We start from the raw sequence: 27,556 nt of genomic DNA on the forward strand, positions 1-27,556 counted from the left end.
ACTTACCCCTATAATTGAATTTGTCAAGCTCTCGACGATGGCCTTGTTATAAGAGTGGGCTTCTTCGATAAAAGTGGAGCATTTGATAAGGTTTGGCATCGTGCTCTACTGTACAAATTCGAACAATCAGGACTGTGTGGTCGTTTATTGCCTTGGGTTTCCAATGACTTAGAAAATAGGTCTTAGTGCGTTGTAATTCCATGAGCTACCTCAACATTATCTGAGATCAAAGCGGGAGTTCCGCATGAATCAATTCTAGGTCGTTTTTTGTTCCATGTATACATTAACGATAATGTTAAAAAGGTTGATTCAAATATAAACATTTTTGCACATGATACAAGTCATTTTGATAATGTCGACACAGACTGCAGCCTTAAAACTACAGACAGACATTCAAAATATCTGGTCCGACAGATGGCTTGTTAAGATTAATCCTACAAAATTAGAATCAATGGTCATATATCGGAAACGAAACAAACCCGTTCATCCAGGGTGTATGTTTGGCACTGCTATATTTTCTGTTGAATCTCACAAACATCTAGGTATATTTCTCTCTGATGATTGCATTTGGCATTCTCATATTAACTGCATTAAAGATAAAGCCCGGTCCAGAGTGAATATAATAAAACGCTTTCGTAATCGACTTGATATGCGGTCTTTGGAGTTTTTTTTCCTCCTTTGTTTGGAGTATGCAGATGTTATATGGAATAAATTTACCCAACATGAAAAGGACGAACTGGATCAAATACATAAAGAATGTGCACGTATAGTTTTTTTTGTATATTAATTCATTCATTCCTTCTATAATATCTGCATGGAAATGTCTCCCAGATGAGGCAAAGACTATAAACAATATTCCTTGGTTTAAATAAAACCTCTATTCAATTAAGCCAAAACACATTGACTGTTATATTGTGAGAAACGTCGGCTACAGGTCCTGCACACGCCTCCTCAACGATTGCAGTTCCCTGAATCATCATCTTTATGTTAAAAATAGTATTCCCTCGCCATTTTGTAGGTGTCAAGACAGGAGACTACATACCACTTTATATGCATTTGTCCCCTCTACGGAACAAGGGCAACATATGCTCACTACCCTTGAATCTCTGATTGAGGTAACCCGCCGTTCTCTATTATTTGTTGATGATACCCTAACTGAAAAATAGTACTATGTTTGATGCAGATCATCGTTTTATTTTCATTTTAAAACGATTTGAAAGCCATTGATCGTCTTCACCCGACCACACTCACACATCTTTTACCCTGCCTCTCTTTTTTTTCCTTTTCTCTAATACTATAATTCATTCTACTGTAAAACGTATACTCAAATATTGAATAAACAGTTTATTATAAAATACAGTTTATTGCATTTGAAGTCTCACATCCAACCATCTGTGTTAAAAATATTATTCAATATGATCTTGTATGATGATAACCTCATTAGTATTAATTGCCTAAAATGCCAATTGTAATTAATCATAACAGGGAAAGAAACTATATTCGTTTATTTCGACCGTTCTAAGCCTGAATTTGATTATGTATTTATATTGAAATGTTGTTCATTTTTTTCTAAATGAAATATGTTGAAACTAATCATTAAACTAGGGACTGCGAAAATGATATCGAGCGCGGATAAATATCGACCCTCGAGAAATGGTGCCATCCGATCGTATTTCATATGAACATAAGGAAAAGAAAATCGACCATTTTAATCCAGTTCGAGCCAACGAGGATATCGAACCAATCGATATCGAGCCAACAAGTTTTTAATGTATCTAAGGTACCGTAGGCTTACAGGATCCAAATATTTCCCATGCTATTGTAGTGGCGCGAATTATATAAGCCAAATAAACAAAACAATACAAACAAAAAGCATCCAAAGATGAGAACATACTTATTAAATGCACCAATATTGAATAATAACGGTGTATTAATCATATTTAGGGTAAGCGCTTTTAAATGGTCAGCCAAACTACAAACGAATTTACTTGGAGTTAAAACGGATGTTTCATGTATCCAAATGCCTGGCTTGAATCATCGAAAATGAGTAATACAATGATAGTCCGAATATAGGTATATGTACAACCAAAACTGAAAATGATTAACAATGAACCACAAGACCATTGACACCAAACGGATAGCCGTACAGGTACCAGGCAAAAACTGGGTCAGACAATTTCGTCTATGGGATTGTTTGACTATGGTACTCTAACAGGTCGCATTGTTATATAGTGTTACCATTAAAACAGTACTTTAATGTTTTTTTAAGGTTTCTTTGAGTAAGATAAACATGTTTTGGATTTTTTTCTTGTCATAATCAGACACGTTTACTTATTCAAAGTATTAAACATAACCAATAATTTATCAACCCCATCTAACGAAGAACTGCTTATAAAAGTAAAACTCAGTTCAAAGAATAAGCACACACATGAAGTGAAATCTTTCAGAGAAGGTTGACTCGGAAAGGTACACTTAAATAAAAGCATTTACCGTTTTATTCAATTAATTGTAAAATTGTATTGAATGTTAAATGTGAGATAATAGTTATAATGGTTGCTGGACGCTTTGATTTGAACATCACATTATTCTATTTTGTATGGCCGTATAATGGCTGAAATTACTTCTGGAACGATGGAACAAAATATCCATTTATTAAGTATTTAAAGTAATACTGATCGTACTCGTACTTCAATTATAGTGGTCTATTGGTCAAAATAAAGGTTAAACACGCTTTTGTTCTAACTATTTACATACAGATCGCGGTCGCATTATTCATATCAAGTCGTGAATGTATATGTTCGAATGGGTTTTGGTCAGATTCACCTAGCCTGGACTGGCTATTAATATGATGAACTAGAGATGGTCAAAAAAATACATAGTGCAAAACATTTGCAATGCAAATGAGATATCTGACATTTTGCTAGTCCGTCAATAAACAATCGAAGTGTTTTAAGTCAATAACTCATTCAGAAAAAAGCATAACCCCCGGTTGGAACATTATCGTACAGACAATAGCCTCCTCTCATATTATTGCCAATGACATAAACGCCTTAAATAGCTGTTTTGAAGGAATATTTTATGACTGTTTCAATTGTCTGCTATCATTATTACATTAACGGTTCAACGATCGTAATCAACATTTATTCTATTAACTCATTGATTGAGCACCGATATTAAAGTCTCCCACGCCAAACATAATTGCTCGGTTTAGTTGAGATTACATTATTTGCTGCTGCAGCTAAGTCTGAATATTCACATAACATATTTAAAATGACCATTGGCATAAACTGAGACATATAAGTGTGATGGCCACTAGGCTGAACTGTTTCCTCATATATTTAGGTTCATTTGACAATATTAAACGGACACAATCCCTGATCTCGTCCAGCTTTTTCTTATCGTTTAAATTACAACGTATATACTCCTTTAGGAAAGTTGAGAAAAAGCCAAATAATCATTTAACCCGAGTTTAAACAAGATTAGCAACCGGCCGGCCATGAGTGCTCTTTAACTATATTATTTTAGTCATTGAAATGCCATGAGTGTAAGTCAAAATGTAGATAACAGTAACGCCACGACCGAAGATGAGTAAAAAATGATGTCAGTAATGCCGCGACCGATGAATGGGTGAAAAATAGATTACCGATAATGGGTGGAAAAGTAGATGACAGTAACGCCACGACCGATAATGGGTCAACATTTGGATTACAGCAACACCGCGAACGATAATGGGTCGAACGTATACAACCGTTCTGTCAAGATTGATAACGAGTCGAAATGTAGATACCTGATCACAGTGAGTTTAATACTGCATTGGGATGCTGTCGTCTAGCTAACAGTATTGTTTATGTTTCTGGGTTTATCAAACTCTTTTCTGTTGGGAATTGCTGCCAACATAAATTGAATCAAGTTTATGAAGAATTATGTATCTTAGTTGGTGCGTAACAAGAACACGACGAATAATTTTACCGTTCGTTGAAACCGCAAAAAAGGTGTCATTAGGCTGTCGTTAGCTCTGAACACTGTGTAAATCATAATAGGAAACGCAAAAGCAAAGGTATAATTCATAAATAATTGATAGTTTGCAGCCGTAAATAGAGAAATTGTAATTGTCTTATCAATTATTCATCCAAAGTAATAATCAACTGGTCTCGGCTGAGGACCTTTCTAGCATTGAAAATCAGTGCTTTGTGTTGCAAGCTCCAGGGACGTACTTTTTATTTTCCGCCTCTAACAAGTTCAAATAGTGAATATATTCCATTAGAAGCACTCGTTTAGATTTTAATGATGACTTTTGCTAAGAGATGGGAGATGTGTTTTGTCGTCGTTGACATTGAACGTATTGGATTTCTTCTATGTAACGAGCGTATGGTGTTTGGAAAATAAGTGAATATTGTTCTGCATGAAGAATGGAATAACACAATCATGACAGCACATATCGAATTACCAACCAAAACGCAGATTGACATTATCAAATTAAACATTGGTGGGGTGCCTTTTCTAACAAGGCATGCAACGTTAAAAAACGCGCCAGATACGCGACTCGCACGGTTAACTACTTCGTCAAAGGAATACATCTCGGACCAAAATGTGTACTTCTTCGACCGAAACCCCGAACTGTTCAACTATATCCTGGATTATTACAGGACAGGCGAGCTCCACTTACCCAAGCACGTGTGTGGTGCAACCATCAGGAATGAGCTGGAGTTTTGGCAGTTAGGATCTGGCAATATTGCCGACTGCTGCGTTGCCAGTATGTTTAAGTTTGAGGACGAGCTGGAAGTCTCTAACAACCTGAAGCAGCAATTTGAGCTGAAGAGTAAGTGATAATTACCAAGTTTACAAACACAGGGGCCCGACTTATCGACAAATCGTAGGCTCAAAACTGTGTGTGTTTAATGTGTGTTTAATTTGAAGCAGGTGTCTCAAATGTAATAAGCAGCTTTTAGTTTCGAAATATATAACATTCTATATATTCAAACAATTAAATTCTAAAATTCGATCGCACGATACATATGTTGAAAATTGACCACTCAAAATGGTGTAAATAACATTAATACTGTTGTAATTTCCTTAAATGTCATGAAATATTTGAAAATATTGATAGTGAATAAACAAGAGTTGCAACGTAGTAAACATGCGAACGTGTCCTGCGAACGCGTCAATATAAGATGTTCCTGTTTCAGTAAATAATCAGTGATTTAATACAATTTTCCTTTCAAATACAGTAAATCTGACCAGTTAATTCCTCATGTGTGCGCGTTTTAAAAAAATCGTAATTTGCAGTCTTTGCAAACACGTCGACACGAATGTGTGTGTGTGTGCGTGTGCGTGTGTGTGTGTGTGTGTGTGTGTGTGTGTGTGTGTTTCGAATGGCTACGGTACACGCTCATTGGCTAAACTTTGACGTTTTACTTCTATTTTGGGCTACTGTAATCATTTTAACGGAACATTAAAGACAAAGTGTATGCATTTGCAGTAACAGAACATCGTTACGTTGCATTGTTAAATTAACAGTGATACCGAGTGTATCGGAGGTATCACGCTTCAATTATCTAGTTGATAAGGCTCTTAACGCGGATAATAAGAGTCTTATCATGTGGCTCGTAAATGTCTCGATTAGTTTAACAGTTATGCATATTTATATCAGGGTGGTTAGGAGCCATATTTAAATGAAAAACTACAGACACAAGCCCAGGTGCCAAAAGTTTAAACATAAACTCCGTTTAATAGCACAGGGTAACAAAGACATATAACACACAGACAAAACATCACAAACAAGAAACATGGATCAACAGCACAAAACTCCACAAACAACACAGTGCATATATATACTATATAAAAAACTAGGAGTGTCGAATTTCATATCAGGCAAGTTAGATGCTATGCCAATTGTCATATAAGGGTGGTAAGGTGTCATGCCAATCGTCATATCAGGGTCTTAAGGTGTCATGCCAATCGACATATCAGGGTGTTTAGGTGTCATGCCAATCGACATATCAGGCTGGTTAGCTGTCATGTCAATCGACATATCAGGCTAGTTAGGTGTCATGCCAATCGACATATCAAGCTAGTTAGGTGTCATGCCAATCGACATATCAGGGTGGTTAGGTGTCATGCCAATCGACATATCAGGCTGTTTGGTGTCATGCCAATCGTCATATCAGGCTGGTTAGGTGGCATGCCAATCGACATATCAGGCTGGTTAGCTGTCATGCCAATCGACATATCAAGCTAGTTAGGTGTCATGCCAATCGACATATCAAGCTAGTTAGGTGTCATGCCAATCGACATATCAGGGTGGTTAGGTGTCATGCCAATCGACATATCAGGCTGGTTAGGTGTCATGCCAATCGACATATCAGGGTGGTTAGGTGTCATGCCAATTGACATATCAAGCTAGTTATGTGTCATGCCAATCGACATATCAGGCTGGTTATGTGTCATGCCAATTTACATATCAGGCTGGTTATATGTCATGCCAATTTACATATCAGGCTGGTTAGGTGTCATGCCAATCGACATATCAGGCTGGTTAGGTTTCATGCCAATCGACATATCAGGCTGGTTAGGTGTCATGCCAATCGACATATCAGGGTGGTTAGGTGTCATGCCAATCGACATATCAAGCTAGTTAGGTGTCATGCCAATCGGCATATCAAGCTAGTTAGGTGTCATGCCAATCGACGTATCAGGCTGGTTAGGTGTCATGCCAATCGACATATCAGGATGGTTAGGTGTCATGCCAATCGACATATCAGGCTGGTTAAGAGTCATGCCAATCGACATATCAGGGTGGTCAGGTGTCATGCCAATCGACATATCAGGGTGGTTAGGTGTCATGCCAATCGACATATCAGGGTGGTTAGGTGTCATGCCAATCGATATATCAGGGTGGTTAGGTGTCATGCCAATCGACATATCAAGCTAGTTAGGTGTCATGCCAATCGACATATCAGGGTCTTTAGGTGTCATGCCAATCGGCATATCAGGCTGGTTAGGTGTCATGCCAATCGACATATCAGGCTGGTTAGGTGTCATGCCAATCGACATATCAGGCTGTTAGGTGTCATGCCAATCGACATATCAGGGTGGTTAGGTGCCATGCCAATCGACATATCAGGGTGGTTAGGTGTCATGCCAATCGATATATCAGGCTGGTTATGTGTCATGCCAATCGACATATCTGACTGGTTAGGTGTCATGCCAATCGACATATCAGGCTGGTTAGGTGTCATGCCAATCGACATATCAGGCTGGTTAGGTGTCATGCCAATCGACATATCAGAGTGGTAAGGTGTCATGCCAATCGACATATAAGGATGGTAAGGTGTCATGCCAATCGACATATCAGGCTGGTTAGGTGTCATGCCAATTGTCATATCAGGCAGGTTAGGTGTCATGCCAATCGACATATCAGGCTGGTTAGGTGTCATGCCAATCGGCATATCAGGCTGGTTATGTGTCATGCCAATCGACATATCAGGCTGGTTAGGTGTCATGCCAATCGACATATCAGGTTGGTTAAGTGTCATGCCAATCGACATATCAGGCTGGTTAGGAATCATGCCAATCGACATATCAGGCTTGTTATGTGTCATGCCAATCGACATATCTGGGTGGTTAGACATATCAGGCTGGTTAGGTCTCATGTCAATCGACATATCAAGGTGGTTAGACGTTAGGTCAATCGACATATCAAGGTGGTAAGGCGTCGTGTCCATTGTCATTTAAGGGAAGTAAGACGTCATGCCAATCGTCATATAAGGGTGGTTAGACGTCATGCCAATCGTCATATAAGGGTGGTTAGACGTCATGCCAATCGTCATATAAGGGTGGTTAGACGTCATGCCAATCGTCATATAAGGGTGGTTAGACGTCATGCCAATTGTCATATAAGGGTGGTTAGACGTCATGCCAATTGTCATTTAAGGGTGGTTAGACGTCATGCCAATCGTCATATAAGGGTGGTTAGACGTTATGCCAATCGACATATAAGGGTGGTTAGACGTCATGCCAATTTTCATTTAAGGCTCGTTAGGCGTCATGTCAATCGCCATGTCAGGGCAATAAGTTTCCAAGAATTCAATTGTTAACTTATGTTTTCAAATAATCTACAAAATGTTATCAATAGTATGATATTGTTCATTCTTATATTTCATATTTAATGTCTTCTACATGATATTACTCAAATTGGAAACTCATCTTCGGTTGAAATGGCATTTAGCGTTGTCTCTTTTATTCATTTTGTCTCGGCGGGGATTTAATGGCTGAAACATTATCGAATGATATAAACTCAGTTGACAAGAGACCTGTTCAATCAATACGAATATGAATCCCGGTGTAAAGCTGATTAAAAGCTGTCATTTTCTCTCAAGCGCCTTTCACCTAATACCACTATCATACGAACACATTTAAAAGCCAGATGGATAGATATGGTTTTAAGCATTCGTATTTTTGTCTAGTTTAATATCATTCATTTTTTTACATCTCTTGTTTGCTGTTGGCACTGATGTAGCGATTTAGCTTAAAGATAAAAACAAAAAATAGGGCTTAAGTGTCCTTCTAAGGACTAAGCAACTCCTAAGGATGAAATACCAGTTTCGGTTTGACTGGCAACCGTACCAATGCCCCTAGCAACAAGAATTTCAATGAACCGAAAGAAACAGAAACAAATAAACTATGGACGAAGTGAGAAGCGTAAAAGCAATAATACTCTAATGTATATGTAGTTCAATACGAAGTGCCATCTTTAAGTACACAAGGGCATATTCAATGGGGGGGGTTCTTTTCATTTTCATACCTCCAATACATTTCGAGCACGAGGGACTGCTTAAATGTTTATAGAGTATTAAGAGTTGACTCTGGAAAAAATGTCTACTACCTATTTCAGACCTCAAAGTGAACTTTCAAACACAAATGACTTCTTCTAGTTTCAGACCTCGAGTACAGCGCTAAGCAAGTTGAATCTTAAAGTAACAGTGAAATATGGAAACTCATGACTTTATTTATCGTTCCACACATCGAGTATGGCTCCGAGCAGTTGGATTCTCGAGCCAGTGGAACCATATAAAGTGTTATCTGTGGGCACATACTGTCTTCTATATAAGTTCAGGCCTAGAATGCAGCTCCGAGCAGTTGGAGTAGAGCATGTGGAACCGTATAAAGACCTAGCTGTTGAAATTTAGTATCTTATTTATCATTTCATACATCGGCTTCGAGAAGCGGAACCATAACGAGAGTAAGCTGTCAAAATGACTTATCTAATTTATCATTTCAGACATGGAGTACAGCTCCGAGCAGTTACATTCGAGCAAGTGGAATCGTTTAAAAAGTAAGCTGTGGAATATATTGGAACGTCCCCAGTCCACCAGGCTCGCCAGGGTAACATGCTGTATATATTTTACATCTGTATAGTGTTAATTTTTGTGGATACGATCTTCTATGTATATATCAAACAATTAAATACTAAATATAGTGCTTTGGTGATCTCTTTGATTACCCATTCTTTCATTATTTTTCGGAAATACTAAGCCTAGCTTATGTATTAAAAGCTATTTGAAACTGTTCTTCTTTTGTCAGAAAACGAGATGTTTAAAGTTATTTGAACTCGTGTTAAATTCTCGTTTGTCCATTTTTCGAACTCTTTTTCGACACTGATTTTCTTTTCATTTCAGATTTACAGTTTGATGTACATGTCATTCGTTCTCGTTACATGTGTTACCTTCATATTGAGCACGCACGCTGAGTTTAGGTGCGAAATATATGAGAATGTCTCAGATAGCGTTGTGGGCAACAGACGTCTCTACGATTTACTTCTAGAAGAACATAAAAATCCGAAGGTCGCGCTGCAAGCTGGCACAGAATTGATTCCAAGTCTGCAATGGCTAAATGATATATGCACGGTGTTCTTTTTCTTGGAACTCAGTTTGAGGATTTTGACATGTCCAAGACGGAAGGAGTTCTTCAAATTCTCGTTAAACATTGTGGACATAATAATCGTTATTTCGCTGGTCATTACATTCATTTTCCGTCAGAACATATCGCAGCTCGTCCATAAGCCTTCACTGTTATGGTTATTCCTCTGTTTACGGGGTCTTATTTTCCTTCGCCTTCTCAGGCTTTTCCGGTTTGCAAGACATTTTACTGGCCTCAAAATTTTGTATCTCGCTTTGAAAGCTAGTATAGAAGAACTTGGTCTTCTAGTTTTAACTTTCATGATAACCACAGCTCTGTTTGGAAGCCTTATATTCTATGCTGAATTCTCTCATTATGACAACATAAGCAATGTTCCAATCGGTATTTGGTGGGCTATTGTTACACTAACTACGGTTGGTTACGGGGATTATGTACCGCTTACAACGACGGGGTACGTAATCGGAGCCCTCTGTACAATGTGTGGACTGTTGCTACTGTCCATGCCTATAGCCGTAATTGCCACTAACTTTAATGACTATTATGCACAAAATAAGATACGTGAGAAACAACTGAAGAGAAAACAGACTATTTTGGCTAAGATTCGAAACTTATTCCACTTTGACAACAGTGTTAGTATCTTCCGAACACCAACGCAACACGTTAACAACAAACCTGACAATTCGCAAACAGAATCTACGAGTGAACCAGCTAAGGCCAATAAAGAAAAAACTGTTATAGAGATAAATGGAGTTGTAGATAATGCACAAAATGAGAAGCTATCAAATGGATCGGCTGTTAAACATGGAGAAACTAAGAAAGAAAGAAACATAGCCTTTAAAAGGATAGTAGTGAATTCCAGACGAAGTGAATCACCCATGCATACATCAAATAACAAAATTTAGATGGTTTTTGTCTCTATCGGTACAGGATGATAGTTCATAAAGAGGGCATATACCATCAATGAAAACATGAACTCGTTGTCGACGCGCAACCACTACTCACGTCATGGTAAACTTCGTTTGATCTCAAATCTTTATCTCAAATCTTTATAGTTCATTTAATTACATTTAAAATTGAATTTTATGTCATTACGGTGTGTTCAAATTTCACGGATATAAGGCTTAAGTTCAGGACCACGGCAGTATATCATTTCCTTTGTCATCGCCAACAACAAGAAACCAGTCTTTATTGTTGTTTCCGTCAGTGAAAGAGATGTCTATATCACATTGTATTGTTTAATACTCAAAAATGTGTTCAGCTAAGGAAAAAAATGTCATGTCAGCCGAACGATTTATGAGCAAAAATATTATTGACGAATCTTAAATGGTGACTTCACAAATCAAAACTCCATCAAAAGGTAATAAAATTAATAATGCCGGTTTTATGTTACCTTGTTTATGTTCTAGTTTTGGACCAATTTTCATCACGACTATAAATTTTGTTTACATTTTGAAATATAATAAAACCAAACATAAATACGATATTCCTGTTATTCTTATGAATACAGTGGTACTAGTAATAGATCGATCATGATTTGGCACCTTAATTGTATTCACGAAAGTTTGGCTTACTTCTCTGAAATTGTTGTTTAAATAATGACAATGAGTTTAGTCGTTTACGTATGTCTAAGGGTACGTTAGGCATTAAAAGAAAAGATAAAATGATAAAATTTCAGTGCATGATTCAAAACTTTTAAATGAAACTTTTGATTAAAAGTGCAGAAGTTCAGTTTAGGCATTATAAATGGCATAAAATTACACTGTACAATATATATGAACAATAAATTAGCGCATTTATAGGGTCCTCAACATTTTTTCAAAATAGTGTGAAAACTGCTATAAATTTACGTTTAAATATACTAATGATGTGAACTACTGGCTTTGAAGTTGAAAATAATCAGTTAAAGCAAAATGTTTTAATGTCGTTCGTTAACATATATAATTGTATATACTTTGTATATACCCGATTGAAAACATTCTTATCTTGGTCGAAAACCATTGCTTCAAACAGCAAATTTATTTAAGATATCATATCACTTTTCCCTTAGAAAAATCACCCTCCAATGCAAATTCTTATCACAATCCGGTCAAGCGTTTTAAACAAATTATGAAAGAGAAATCACATCCAACACGTTTGCATTTACCATAAGTATAAATACGAACGGATACGCAGACGGTGAATAGTTTAACTTTGAATTTTAAAAAAAGAGTAAAAAAAGCAATGACAAAAGAAGACCGAACTATGGGAGGTTCCCGCGACCGAAGGATATCAGAGTTTCAAATGCCGATTTTGCCCGACCCCGGAAAAGGTGATGATTTGGGCAGCGAACCGCTCGATTTCTCCGTACGTCTCGGTTCAACGTTGGCCCGCGGTCTGGAAAGCGAATCCCGAAAAATATCAAGAGATCATTCGTTTCCATCGAGAAGACGCTCAAGCTGTTTAATTCTGCCAATACCAGAGAGGAGGATTTCAACAATACTGAGTCCAATAAGTCCAAAAGACGGTGACATCCCGGGTAGTCGATCAGGAGCAAAAGTAAGCCGTGGGCGCCGAGAGTCGCGACGACACAGCAACAACAGGACGTCGACCGTGGCGAACATTTATGTAACTACGATAGAGACGGTATGTTTTGTTTTGTCGTTGATTTTATAAAATATATTAAATGTAGTTTACACAATACACATTACATAATGTTAGCTTCGGGCAGTGTATATTTATTGACTTTCTTCGTATTTTCAGGCGCGAATGAGAATTCATAGAATTTTCCGGGCCGTCCGTATTATCTCCGGAATATGTTTAGCACTGAAACGGTATGTATAAGTCGCTATAGAACTGAGAGAATTTCAAAAAAACACGCTTAATTATGCACCATCAGTTGATGTTAAACAGTTGTTGGGTCTTTGAGGTTATGACAGACAGGTTTTGCACGCTGTGTCTATATAAATGTGCCTCATATTATTTCAATCCTTACAAAAATGCTTTATCAATTTTCTATTTCTTGCCAGTTATGTGAAGGCGTGTGAGACGAAGACTTGGTCGTTTATGGAGATGTATCTACACGTGAAGGAGGATCTAAGCCAGTGTGTGGCCTTCAACCCGCACAGTTTTTCCAGAGTAGAGCCGGTAGGTATGGGTAGAACTATGGCCCTAACTGGCCTGCCATAACCACACGTGCAACTGTTTTAGGCTCAGATTTTAAAAGTTATTCGTCTGTGATTGTTGTGTCAGTGCAAGTACATAAGTTGCTGTCGATCATAACGATCTACAATGGTTAGCCGTGGTTACTTGCCATTGATGACACGTCATAGATAAACTGTTCGCAGCTGAAAGCATGCCTCTGAAATATTCTAAACTATGTAAATGGTTACATTTGACAGCAATGTTAATTCCTCTTTCAGGAAAGACACAAGCTGCGAAAGCTTTTAGCCATCGACGGACCAGACAGGACGAACGGTGATGTCAAAGTGGTAAGGAAGAAACATACAAATGATAGAGATTAATATATCGTTTAATCCAATCGTTACAGTATGTACAGGACAAAAAAACATGTGTTCTTGAACAAATGTAATTGATGTATCTACAAAATGTATGCTACTATGACAATTAGTTGTGTATATGCAAAGTGGAATATGTCTTATGTTAAAGGTATGTATGAAGGATTGTAGATTCTGGTGCTGCTAAGAGATAATTGTTGTTTCAAGACTACCTATTACCAATGTGGTTGATAAATATATTGTAGATTCTAGTGTAGAATCTAAGTGAAAACACCTCTTTTCAAGACTACCTGATCCACGTTCAATATCAGTTCTTACCAATATGGTTGGTCATTTTTATTATAGATTCTGGCGTTGCTAAGAGACAACACCTCGTTCCAAGACTACCCGTTCCATGTTCAGTACCAGTTGGCCAGATGTATGTCTTACCAGAGGTATGCCGCTATATGATTGGTTAGCTATCACTTCTTTTTACCATAATTCAAAAGACAATGGCACATTTATTTAGCTTTATGCAGAATCTATTTAGTTGTACCGTTTTCCCTGTCATTTAAAATTATGCAAAAATCACTTGAATAAGCAATCAGTCAGATATATTTACAAAATTATTCGCATTCAAACGAGTTGTTTCCTTAGTTACGAAGCTCGTCGGGTGATTCTAAAGCAAGGACACAGACCAGAAGCTTTCTACATACTGCTCTCCGGCTCCGTGATGGCAAATATAGAGGACGTGAGCCCGGAATCCGGGAAACAATTTGTAAAAACAGTGAAAGAGATGGGGCCAGGGGAAACGTTTGGGGTATGATGTTTTACTTGAACCCGATCATGATCAGCAAATAGTATGCCCATGCAAAATAACGTATCAGCAAACTGAAGGTTAAATTCTAGTTATCTAGCTGATAAGACGCTCTGGAAAGCACATAACCATATTTGACACGTTGTGAGTTTTTAAGCTTCTTTTAGTGTACTTACTAGATACTCTGGAGTTCATCCTTATCAGACTATAAACTATTTACGTGCATTTGATAAAGTGCACGTTTTCGAAACCGTGCTGCATGACTTTGCAATCGATGAACTATGTGATTTTGAACGACCTGCTCAGTATTTATTTTACTGCACACCACACGTCCGTGTTCAATGAAATAATTACAGTAACTGTTCACGATTATTTTAAGCCATTGCTCGCTGTGCTCTTAATTACTTCTATTCTTCACTTTAGTGCACATCACGAATGGATCCATTCCGTGTTTCTTTAAAAACATCACCGGAATCTTTCAGTGCATTTACGGCAACACCTCTTTGTGTTCTTAATGACTTCTATTTGTGCAGCACTGCTATTCTCAAACCAGTACTCATGTCGGGGGCTTTTAAATGCAGCATTTCTGTTTGTTTTACCAGGAGGTGGCGCTCATTGAAGGCGGACGAAGGACCGCGTCAATTGTCTGCAAAACAAACGTCGAACTTCTAGTCATACTTAAGCATGTAAGTTCTGGTTGTGTTTGTTTGTTTGTTGCAATGGTTACATAATTATAAATAAGTTTGTGTGCACTCAGTGACATGGAAAGAAAGCAGTGTGTTTATATAATACTAAATGCAATGGTCATTGGTAATTTACAATCTTTTAATTCCAATTCATTAGTGCATAACCCTTGGGATATGAATTCATTTAATTCTATGGATACTTGATCAAGTTGAAATTCAATCGAAATCGATGGTGTTCTTTAAAATGTGTATTTTAATTGTTGCTGAATTATTTCAACTTATAAGTCACAAAAAGGGCCATGCGCATATAGGACATGGTACAAAGAAGAATTGTTACACTTTTTGACAGTTTTTATGTGTATCGCGCCGACCGGTCTTGTACAGCTCATCAACATAACCATGGCCTGTTGTCTTATGTTGTGTTTCATATGGTTGAGACAGATACAATGCCCGGGTTTGTCCCTTGATTTATATGTTGGTTCTTTGCTAGAAGCACGTCTTTCATACATTTAATTCCAAAAATCTAGTCATGAACATCCAGCCTCCTACTTAAATTAGATGATGCTTGAGTAATAAATATTTTAGTATGCCATCTCTAAATGGCTGAATGCATCGTGTGTTTTTTGTCTTTTTTAATTTTTACTAATTGAGTCGCGGTAGAAATATCATATAGGCGATATGCGGCAGTAAATAATTAATGCACATTTAAGTGATACCGTTTTTAGATTGTTATTGCTCTTTATGAGCAGGTTTCTATCAAAGCGAAACAGTTCACAAACCATTGAATTCTAACCATCGATCCAACTGCCATATTTGAAAACCCAGATACGTTAAGTACTTCAAGCACTTGATTTAAGCTCTTTTGTTTGCCAGATTTACGTATTATGTCCATTCATTACATGACCGTTACTAGATTAGGTCAATGTCAATTAGAGTTTACATTGTATCAATATAAATTCAGAAAATAATGGAATTGGCGAGACACTGTATATAATGTTACAGTATCATTTTATATTCCAAATGTGAGACATGAATGTCCTAGATAAATACAGAATATGTTCCGACCTGGTCAAGCGATATGTTGTCGATAATTGAATAGCCCCATTAATTTTATATGCGTATATCATATACGTCAGTTATCAGTCAATATTGAAAACATCAAATCGTGAATTACTGTTCCATTGCATACCGGGTTGTAATGCAATGACAACGACTGCAGCAACGTCTAGATATATAAAGTACATGCTGAAAGAATAGTTCACATACTTATTAGGTAGTACTGACAGTGAACAGTTTTAATCAAATTAAATCTAAACATGTCAATTTGCACTAAGGATGGGGGTTTGCATCCTGGTATTCATGTATTAAAGTATTCCAGACAGAAATACAGGCCATTTCATTAAGCTCCGAATCTCAAAGATTATAGCTGAGAGTTTGCTTTTGATATTGAAGTGATATTTAAGCGATGTTTACAAAAGATGCATGTGCGATTTGCTGATGCATTCTAGAATATGACAAGAACTTGACAAACCTCATAAATGCACCATCCAACAGTACAAACCTCATACATGGGTCATTAAACAGTACAAACCTCATAAAAGGTCCATTGAACAGTACAAACCCCATACATGAGCCATTGAACATGACACATCTCATAAATGGGCCATTAAACAAGACAAATAATATATGAGCCATTAAACATGACAGACCCCATAAATTTATCATTATTCAGGACAAACCTCATAAATGTGCCATTAAACAGGAAAAACCTCATAAATGTGCCATTAAACAGGACAAACCTGATAAATGTGACATTAAACAGGAAAAGAACCCATACATGAGACATTTAACAGGACAAACTCCATACATGAGCTATTAAACAGGAAAACCTCATACATGTGTCCATAAACAAGATAAAAAAATATATGATAGCGCCATTAAACAGGACAAACCTCATAAATATGCCATTTATAAGGATAAACTTCATAAATTCATCATTTAACAGTAGAAACCTCATAAATAGGCCATTCAACAAGACAAATGTCATACATGTGTCATTAAACAAGGTAAAAAATATGATAGCGCCATTAACCAGGATAAACCTCATACACGAGCCATTCATTAATCAGGACAAACCTCATACACGAGCCATTCATTAACCAGGACAAACCTCATACACGAGCCATTCATTAACCAGGACAAACCTCATACACGAGCCATTCATTAACCAGGACAAACCTCATACACGAGCCATTCATTTACCAGGATAAACCTCATACACGAGCCATTCATTAACCAGGATAAACCTCATACACGAGCCATTCATTAACCAGGACAAACCTCATACACGAGCCATTCATTAACCAGGACAAACCTCATACACGAGCCATTCATTAACCAGGACAAACCTCATACACGAGCCATTCATTAACCAGGATAAACCTCATACACGAGCCATTCATTAAACAGGACAAACCTCATACATGAGCCATTCATTAACCAGGACAAACCTCATACATGAGCCATTCATTAACCAGGACAAACCTCATACATGAGCCATTCATTAACCAGGACAAACCTCATACATGAGCCATTCATTAACCAGGACAAACCTCATACATGAGCCATTCATTAACCAGGACAAACCTCATACATGAGCCATTCATTAACCAGGACCAACCTCATACATGAGCCATTCATTAACCAGGACCAACCTCATACATGAGCCATTCATTAACCAGGACCAACCTCATACATGAGCCATTCATTAACCAGGACAAACTTCATAAATGAGCCATTCATTAACCAGGACAAACCTCATACCTGAGCCATTCATTAATCAGGACAAACCTCATAAATGTGCCATTAACCAGGACAAACCTCATAAATGGCACACCTCATAAATGTGCCATTTACCAGGACAAACCTCATAAATGGCACACCTCATAAATGTGCCATTTACCAGGACAAACCTCATAAATGTGCCATTAAACAGGACAAACCTCATAAATGTGCCATTTAACAGGACAAACCTCATACATGAGCCATTTACCAGGACAAACCTCATAAATGTGTCATTAAACAGGACAAACTTCATAAATGTGCCATTAACCAGGACAAACCTCATAAATGTGCCATTTATCAGGACAAACCTCATAAATGTGTCATTAAACAATCGCGCCTACACGTGTGTATGTTCTTAGTGTATTTTTTTCTGAATAGTATTTCAAATTAGCTGTCTTGTAAGTACCTGGAGAGTTCAGATGTCAGAATCAATTTCATTCCAGACAGCTTTACCATTATTGCTAGGGTGTGGAAAAGTGGCCCCTCCCATTCGACCATCGCCTGTTTGTATACCCTGTCGTCACCCGGGAGTTCTTAAGTGTCTGTACCCGAACATGTAACCCTTTAAGTCGCGTTTTTCTGGCATGGATATCAACTGGAGAGGTTCCAATCCTATCTAAGCCTTCATATTAATATTCTATCGAGCTTAGCTTGCAACAATACTGTATTCAGGCACATAATGACGCAAGTGCTTCTAATAATGCATTAAATTCAAACACAGTTTAAATGCAATGTCAATATTTGAAATTCCGCTTTTCAGCTTAGTGGTTACAATTAAACACTGTTAACAACAGAAGCGCAAGGTCACTTGTTTATTTTTTAAAGTGGGAACATTCTCTGATCAAGAGGTCACTTCGTATATTTTTATTTTAAATTGTTTGAATGTAATACTTCAATTTTCAGCACGTTTTTATCTCTTCGACATACTTTGTAACAATAATACAACACATGAAAGTATTCAAGTGACAAGATTCAATATTATATTCCTTTACACAAGACTTGAAAAGACGAAAAAGCTTGTGTCCTGCCAATTTACTTTCATGTTGATTTGCTACTCTATCGTGTTCATGGGAAAATGCACTAAAGTTTAAACTGATTGAAAATAACACCGCCAAAAGTTTTCTTGTTTGAAAATAAATAGATATATATAAGGAATGAAATGCGGGATTGATGTCATTATCAGGGTATGAACGAAATTGGGCTGGTCAAAGTGTGTGGATTCCGAAGGAACGTAAAATTGAAACACTTATGGCAACAATACATTTAATATATCATAAATTAACACTTTCTAAAATGTTGATTTATATTTTACGGAACCTGCGGACACAATACAAACAATAACAAGATCAACAGTTTTTATGTATATTGTTATGCGATGAATTGCGATCCGAACACATCCGAAGATGTTGCGTTCATCAGCGGTGCCGAAAGGCATTCATTTAAGGAATAGAATATGAGGTGTAACTATGAGGCTCAGTTTGTCTGAACCCGATACACATTAAATTAAGGGGCTCGTTCATGTTTTATAGGGTCATATATCGAAAACTTCAGAAGTGTGTAATATATACGAATGGCTGGTGATGATGATGACCTTTCAAATTCAGTGCTTCACGATTTCCGCCCTCATAATTTCACGATTTCACGATTTCTTGATTTTCACGATTTTCGTGAAATCGTGATGTTGAAATCGTGACCTCATGAAGTTGAAATCGTGACACCATGAATTCGTGTATTCTTGAAATTGTAATCATGAATGCGTGTTGTCAAAATCGTGAATTTGTGAAAAGAAATCATGAACTATTAAATTTGAAATATAACCACCGGTCTTTCGAAAATGTTTAATAAAGACCGGTTCACGATTTCACGATTCAACTTAACGATTTCACAAATTCACTATTTCACGAATTCATCTTAAATAAACATAAAATTGACAACTTCCTCCGTTATAATGAATTATGTTGGCATTTGCATGCAAAAAAACAAGATACCAATGTTAAGTTTCAAAGCATGTGTTGATGTTCCATTAGTAAACGTATCTGATGTCATAAACCTCTATTAAAACCCATCACATTCAGACCTCTATGTCCAAGAGCTAACGATCATAAATGAACTGATATCAAATTAAGCACCACGCTGTTTTCTTTGATTGCTTTTTATGCGCTTAGGTATATTTTTATCTATCGAATTATGTATTTCATTTTTGATGAAAATACGTGCATTGATATTTTACTTCAAATAAAGCAAATGACCAAGAGCTTCAAGAGTTTTTGGTAAATGACCAAATGGGTCGTTAAGGACCTTCCACAGTGCAAAAGTCGTTTAAAGGTCCATTAAAACATTAAATGTTTAAATAATCAAGATGTAAAGTTCAATATTTAGCAAACATAATACATACATCCTTTACCACATGTGTAGGTGTAATAAGGAGTTGAGCAAATTTTGCGAAGGAATATTTTTCAGAGTTTCAATCATAAAGCCTTTGCATTTTATTTTCAGAAATGTCTTTATACAAAATAAATATGTTTTGTGTCAAAATAGTCAACATGACCGTAAAAACAAAGATATTTGCATGTTTGTGCCCAGAAAATGAATCCATTGTATTGTATTGAATATCTTTCTTTTATTAAAAGATATCATTAAGAAACCCCAGGACATTGTTGATTGGGTAGTCTGGAGCATTTCGATACATACATTTACTTATATTGTCAAACGACTTTTCCGAAAAAAAAATAAATGCTTTTCGACAATATATCTAATAATATGCTCTTTCGTAAAAGTTGGTCAACTACTTATTACCGCAAACATGTCATAAGGAATGTATGTTTTACTCCAGAAAAAGATTTTCCTCAAAATTGAATAAACATGAACTTTTGAAACGTTTTATTGTTTTGCCTTCCCCACTCATTTTTGCAATGTGGCAGGCCCTTAAAATATGCCGCACATCGTCAGTCCGAGTTCATACAGGCATTAAAAATGAAATGTTCCTGCAGACAACTGAAATCCGCTGAACGATGGCAAGCAAAAGAACCGTTCAGTGGTAATTTGTCTAAGTTTTTGTAAATTCATAAAATGAACAATCGTGCCAATAACATGTTTACAATCACCGACCAAGTGGCCATGATGTCATATTTCATAAGCCCCTCATAAGGATACAACTTGTTTTCATTGAAAAAAGATAACATATCAAGTCAGAGATTTGTAAAGTTAAATAGTTTCTCTTTGCAAGTGCACTTTCCCTTAAAATTCAGACTCACCATTGGTGGAACGGGGATTACCAACATTTGCACAGGGGGGCTTGTTTCTATTTGTTCCTGGGGTGCAGTGAGTTTGATTTTCAATTAAAGGTGAACTGAGTGCCTTTCTTACAATGGCATTATCACGTAACACAAGCAATGTCTGATAATTTAATAACCTTTTTGTAAAATAAAGGAGTATCACAATGATTAATACATGCAGGCATGTTATGGCAAATTCCATTAATTAAAAAAGACTGAGGTCAGGGTAGTAAACATGCTTCCGGAATACTTCGAAAATAATTTATTTATTATCACATTTGGGAATCAGTACAAATTTATGCTTAAAGTAATTTTCTTTAAGTGATTGCGTTTAGATCAATTATGTTGAACAATTCTGATGAGTCTTAAACACTTACAAATTAGAAGAGTTTTGATTTATACCACCTTTGAAACGTTAAAAAGGACGATGACAGTATATGGTTATAAACGTTGAACAATTACCAAATTAAAATTAATAATGATGTTTTAATTCTTTAAAAACTCTATAAATTATTTAAAGGATAATACATATACCGTAAGGTCATTGTCATTATTATAATTTTGTAAATGCGCTATGACATCGCGTTGCAAATGTATTGTACACTTTAAATAACAATTTGTACTTTAAGTTTTAATAACGTAATTACTTTATTTTGGGGAGAAATAGATGAAATATATGATAACCTATGGCGGGAAATCGATCAATCATAGTTCTTCCTTTCAGGATTTCGACAATATAATTAGGGAACCACTCGTTGAGCAGATAGATGAACACCTTGAGTTCTGCAGGTAGGTTGCCGACAGAGTAATATTATGTTGAAAAGTTTGATGAACTTTAAGTTTGGTTTTCTATTTCAAGATTTAGGTTATTGAAATGTAATATTACGCTTTATATATGTTAGTTTAGTGCAGTGGTATTGAAATGTTTTCTTTCTATATAAAAGACGACCTGATTAAAGCTAGAATGTAGTCCTTGACTAATATCCTCCACATACATCGTGGTAACATCGTTAGATATTTTCGGTAACTCGTTAGTTCCGACGATGTGACCGAGAGCCATACTACATGTAGTCTATTATGAACTCTTTGTATGAATGGATTTATTAAGTTAAGTAATAATTAAAAATATGACAAATATATTAGCATCCTTACTAATTATAGTAAAGCGTGTCCACACGTAAATGGCCATGGGTGTATCTCATCTTGATTTATGCTTTATGCGAAGAACGATGGCGCTGTTCCAGGATTTTCCGTGTGACACGCTGGCCGAGAACCCCTCACAGTTCTTCTACCACTTCTTCAAGCAAGTATTACTGGCCTGTATGGGAGTAGTCGAAATGCATGTCTACTTTTATCATGGACGCCCTTTTATGATATTGATGCTTACGAATGAATATTATTTTTCGTTCTTTCGTCCGTCCGTCAGCATCTGCAAAAACAACAATTACCGAGTTGATATGTACTGTTTATACCATTGCCATTCACACAGTAAAACTAATTTGCAGCACTCTAAATAAACCCCCTGAGAAACAATGATCTACTTGGACAGTCAGCTAATAGTTATATCATATGCTGTTTTATGTCACTTTCTGATGAAATATTTACCATTTGTCAAAGCAGTATTCGTCCCATCATGTTATCTGTGGCATTTTATTGGCGATGCACTAATTCCGCTTATGTTTTATTTTGCTAATGAATTTGAGTCTTTGCGCTGGTGTCTTTGGATGTGAACGTAAACATCATGAATACTTTATCACAGAAAGGTAATCATATGAACATGTTCCCCTAACATTTTCAGGAAAGGGGACATTGTGGTGAGAGACAGTCGCGTGTCCAAATATATCATCGTCGTAAAGGCGGTAAGAAAAACTTATTGATTTCTTCATCAATATCATAGACTTGAAGGTTATTGAACCGATGCTCTCCTGGACATATGCAAGGTAGATCCGGAACTAACCTCCCCAAAATGTTGGTTTGATTTATTTCATACCGATTTATTTTTGTTCTATTGTGAAGACAGCTTCTAGCCAACGGGGGTCACGTTCTCGCCCGGTTCTTGGAAAAAATCAGTACTGGTTCCAAACTTGAAAGCCCGTTCGGAACCTAATGCCCCTTTCGAGGCTTCAAACGGTAACCTCCTGACAACTGAGAGGCGGACAACTTTACCAATACATTACATGAACATTTTATTTTGCTTTCATTTTGCTAATAATAGCATTCATGACCCTCAGGGAAAGTGTAAGGTGGTGTGCACATACACGGAGAGTCACCGAAAGAAGGGCCGACCAGGTGGCCCACGGGGGACGGATATGCAGGCGGCCTTCCCACACTGGGACGACATGGAGAAAATACGCGCCAAGCACCGACATACAAGTACGCGTTAAAGGGTCTTGTTGGGGGCTTTTATTTGCGGGAGGGGCGATAATGATAACTTGACACCTCTTTCTTTAAGAATCGATATTGTTATGAAAATTTATCAATATATCAACAATATATTTTCAAAACGTATTCGCACTTTACATTAGTTTTATTCACATTTGCATAATTTAAATACTGTTTCAATTTCAACAGAATAAATCACAGATTGTGTACAACTATGTGATGTATATCATGATAAGTTGTGTTCTTCGAACTGACCACAGCCGGGCATGATTTGACCTCGTGCATTATCACACGGTTTCTTGTCTTCTTGTAGAAAGTCCAGCTGAACGGACGCGGGAGACTATCTGTCTAGGGCTACTGACCGGCCAAATTGACCGGAACCGCCTTGCCGACCACGGACCGGACGTACAGAGGCCCAAAACATCGGTCAGTGTTTCTATGGTGTACCAGTCGTAGCCACTATTTAACAGTGGAATTCGAAAAAAACTTAAATTGCTCACAACTGATATCACAACATATTGCAAATTATACCTTATATTGTAGACAAACCAATGTTAAATAAAAGTAAAGTATATTTCATAGTTTTGTATTCAACGGGAGGTAATACATCATATTTCTCAAACAGGCTCCTGCCAAGGACACATACAAGAACAAGCCACCGCCACTGAAGAAGAGCAAAACACTCGGAAACTTCTTTGATGACATAAAAAACATCCGGAAAGACAAGCATGTATGCGGTGAAAACTAGGGGCATGCATAAATAAGATTTTTGCAGGGGTGGTATTCAATATACAACTTAAGTCAATTTTTAGGTAATACATCATTGACTCCATTCGCTGTATAGGTCCGTTATTGATATCGAGCAGTCCGATTAGCTACATCGTTCTGAGATACAATTAAGACCAGTATTGATTACTCCCACCCCACGCTGCTTTACCACTTAGAGAATATCACTGTTGGTGTTTTTGATATGTTTTAAAGTATTATGAAAATTACTGCATCGAAATAGTTTTCGTATATCCATTATACGTGTATGTAGATCAATAATAAAGATTTATTATTTATTTTTATTTTAAGGTTACTGATGAAGACTTGTACAATGATTTCACGGGAGATTATTGGTCAAAACGTCTTCAGTACATTAAGAAATCTACACTACCGGGTAGTCTTTCTTTTCATTTCAATCGAGATATAAGTAGTATTTCGGTTAATATAGTTAACCCCCAGGGAATGCACTCCATCATCATCATCATCATCATCATCATCATCACCATCATCATAATTATCATCATCAAATATTTAACTTAAAAAAGTTAACAATGATAGATTGAGATAATGATATACATTGTATGCTCTCAACGCATGAAACGCGCGGGAGGAATTGGGAGCGGCCCGATAATAGAGGTAGACTTTTAACAGGTTTCCCATCAACCAAGTTTGACTGTAGCGAGATAGGTATATAGATAGATAGATTTATTTCTGTATACAAAGAATAAAACAATTTTATTTTACAGGGAGCCGAATATCCGGTCGAACCCCGTCTCCGACCAGAAAGCGCTCTGGCAACCCTTTCTACGCTGTAGAGAAACCTGTGTTTGCTCAGTTAGCGGTGCTCGGAACTGGAACTGTGTTTGTAAGTAAAATACTAATTGAAAATCGCCATTAATGATATGATCTCACCGTTATATTACAGTGTATTTTGTATTTAAACCTGGCTTCTAAACATATTTTTAAAATGAATTACGTATGTCGTTGTCATGGTAGCCATGGATATGCTTTGCTTCCTGGTCAGTGTTGGCAGATATGTACCGTAGTGATCGAGATGAATGGTGCGTGATGAGGTATGTGAATTATGTGTATAAACACATTCCAGGGTCTAGAGTCTCTAGTCCAGAAGCCGAGCTGCACCACCAGTCTGGTGAGTGAGGGTGCCGAGTGTATCTTCATCTCCAAACGCCTCTTCCTGCAGCTCGCCAACATAAAGGTCCTTAGGGTCGTCACGGACATGGTAATGCTTATTGAGAGTGGAGATTTCAAGTATCTTATATAAGTGTCGATTTTAAAGCAGGTCTTTTTTCTGGATGCAGTAAACACATTTGTTATAACAGTTGTTTAGTTTGCTTTTATGAAAAGTTGTTCACGCCACATGCCTAGATTACACATTTATATTTCCAGTAAATGTGTTTTGATTAATCATATACAGCAAATTAAAATAACTAGCGATGCCAGAATCCGGACTCGAAACTGTTGAATTTCTAGAGCATCGCAGTCTTAGACTCGAGTGGAGCCTTATGCGCAAGAAATGGTACAAGAAGCTAGGACTAGCTAGTTGTCATTCAACATTGTTTATACAGATATACATTCATTTTTCAGGTCCAGAATTACCCGTCCCAGGACTTCATACAAGAGCAGGTGAAGAGTTACCGGACCTGGCAAAAATATAAGAAGACGCTCGTGCAGGACGTGCTTGACCGGATGCACTGAGGGACATTCAGCAGTGTTCGTGATAGGGGATGAAATTGTGCATCAAACTTATTTCCCATGCAGAGGATCACTGGTGGAGCACAACACAATTCATCAATCTAAGCATTAGACTTTGTCAAAAGTGCACGTACAAATACCGTCGATGTAGCAGTCAACAGTTATTTTAATTTTCATGAAAACACTTTTTAATCATAAATTTAAATAAGTTTCAATTGATTGTATGTAAGGGTATTTTGTTGCATAAAATTGAAGCCATATGCTTCCAAAATACCTTCAAAGTGTCAGTTTCCTTATTTGTCTAATTCGCGTAAAAGGAAGTTATGTTTAAAACTTAAAAATATTATGAGATAAATCGGCATCGAATTCGGTCCGTTCAACGTTGGTGGGGTGACTGGTCGGTCACTATAATGCAAGAATGTCATGTGTACTTTTTCTAAATTCAAGTCAAATTCGTATGTGATAAGTTTGTGTTATGGTGAAAGGTTATAGTGAGATCTTTTGGAGATATATCTTTACAGTGAAAACAACAACACCCACGTCAAAAATTTAAATAAATTTCAGCCATGGTACCTCAATCTGCATTGCCCGGGAAATTGTTCAAATTACTTCACTTTGGATACACTATCCGTCATCATTTTGAAAATAATGTAAAAGAAGTACTATGATAAATAGATTAACTAGTTGAAATCTGGTAAAAGGAGAACAAGAAAATGGAAGAACTGTGCATGTATTCTTCGAAAATGTTGCCATCGATTTATTTAAAAATGAAATTCAGTTTATTCATAGCTGTATCGATAATTCATGTTGCTTGTGTTCTTATGGAGATCGTGTCCAGTTTGCTCTGTAAGTGGAATCCGGCGAACCAAACCCGGGCATCCGGACTTCTGCCCAAAATAGCCAGGAATCCGGCGTATCAAAATATGTGTGTGCGTGCATGTGTTGGGGGTGTACAGTAGTCGTGTATGGGATCTTATTCTTCAAAATATAAACTCATTCATGTCAAATTTGTTCTATGGAACATAGATCGTATTTCCATTATGTCCCCTAATTATAAAGTTAAACCTTTACAATGTGCAAAAAAAAAAAAAAAAGCACTTGGTCCTAACCGACTTCCGTACTTTTTGATATCATGGGGATGTACTTTTCCCGCCAAATTGTCAAAATTTCTGACCGGAAATCATCTTCTGTCACGTGATGTAAACAGGTTGTGAAACATGACTTCGTTACAAATTGCAGCGTTGAAGCAACAATTGGCCTCGTCAGCAAATGTTAATCAGGTAAACCAAGGATATAAGCACATTTAATCATTTAATGCATTATTTTTTTTCCATTTTTCATAAGTAATGTTATTTTTTTTAACGGTTTATCGGAAGATGACTTTTCCAAGAAATGTCTTAATCATAGCATTGATACAGCGCCAAATGAACGTACTGTATCATTACATGAACGTAAGAAGAGGCGTTACATAGGCTACACTAATATCTCTTGAATTGGCCAATATATATTGCGATGGACAAAGGTTGGCAAATGCTGAACATGGTATGTTGGTTAAATGAACAGAGTTACTGCCCTTGTTGAAATGAAAAGGACATATATATTAGATATTTTTTACAGTGAAGGTAATTGTCGCTTTCATTTGTTGCTCAGACTGAGTGCTAAACAAGTAACCTTCACAGA

The 27,556-nt window shown here is 36.9% G+C and overlaps 2 protein-coding genes across 2 annotated transcripts; both read left to right on the plus strand.

The window, feature by feature from the left end:
- The first annotated feature begins 4,285 nt into the window (after positions 1–4,285).
- LOC128228759 (potassium voltage-gated channel protein Shaw-like) lies at positions 4,286–11,382 on the plus strand. Its single transcript, XM_052940255.1, has 3 exons — positions 4,286–4,819; positions 9,281–9,384; positions 9,678–11,382. Exons 1-3 carry the CDS (start codon positions 4,426–4,428, stop codon positions 10,818–10,820), a joined length of 1,641 nt encoding a protein of 546 aa, XP_052796215.1. The 5' UTR covers positions 4,286–4,425; the 3' UTR covers positions 10,821–11,382.
- Positions 11,383–12,094: 712 nt separating this feature from the next.
- Positions 12,095–26,086, plus strand: LOC128228758 (uncharacterized). Its single transcript, XM_052940254.1, has 17 exons — positions 12,095–12,540; positions 12,658–12,728; positions 12,924–13,041; positions 13,317–13,385; positions 13,758–13,846; positions 14,049–14,211; positions 14,811–14,894; positions 21,738–21,802; positions 22,239–22,316; positions 22,812–22,872; positions 23,245–23,386; positions 23,709–23,821; positions 24,021–24,125; positions 24,473–24,557; positions 24,910–25,028; positions 25,269–25,403; positions 25,769–26,086. Exons 1-17 carry the CDS (start codon positions 12,139–12,141, stop codon positions 25,877–25,879), a joined length of 2,010 nt encoding a protein of 669 aa, XP_052796214.1. The 5' UTR covers positions 12,095–12,138; the 3' UTR covers positions 25,880–26,086.
- The last annotated feature ends 1,470 nt before the right edge of the window (positions 26,087–27,556 follow it).

This window comes from Mya arenaria, chromosome 3 (genome assembly GCF_026914265.1).
Source record: "Mya arenaria isolate MELC-2E11 chromosome 3, ASM2691426v1".
Lineage (NCBI taxonomy): Eukaryota > Metazoa > Mollusca > Bivalvia > Myida > Myidae > Mya > Mya arenaria.

What these genes read in the sequence shown, in the direction of transcription:
- LOC128228759 (XM_052940255.1), top strand. Translation starts at nt 4,426, where the DNA reads ATGACAGCACATATCGAATTACCAACCAAAACGCAGATTGACATTATC. An exon ending in GCAGCAATTTGAGCTGAAGA is followed by an intron (nt 4,820 to 9,280) that starts GTAAGTGATAAT and finishes TTATCATTTCAG; the next exon opens with ACATGGAGTACAGCTCCGAG. An exon ending in AGTCCACCAGGCTCGCCAGG is followed by an intron (nt 9,385 to 9,677) that starts GTAACATGCTGT and finishes TTTTCATTTCAG; the next exon opens with ATTTACAGTTTGATGTACAT.
- LOC128228758 (XM_052940254.1), top strand. Translation starts at nt 12,139, where the DNA reads ATGACAAAAGAAGACCGAACTATGGGAGGTTCCCGCGACCGAAGGATA. An exon ending in CGCCAAGCACCGACATACAA is followed by an intron (nt 23,387 to 23,708) that starts GTACGCGTTAAA and finishes GTCTTCTTGTAG; the next exon opens with AAAGTCCAGCTGAACGGACG. An exon ending in ACATCCGGAAAGACAAGCAT is followed by an intron (nt 24,126 to 24,472) that starts GTATGCGGTGAA and finishes TTTTATTTTAAG; the next exon opens with GTTACTGATGAAGACTTGTA.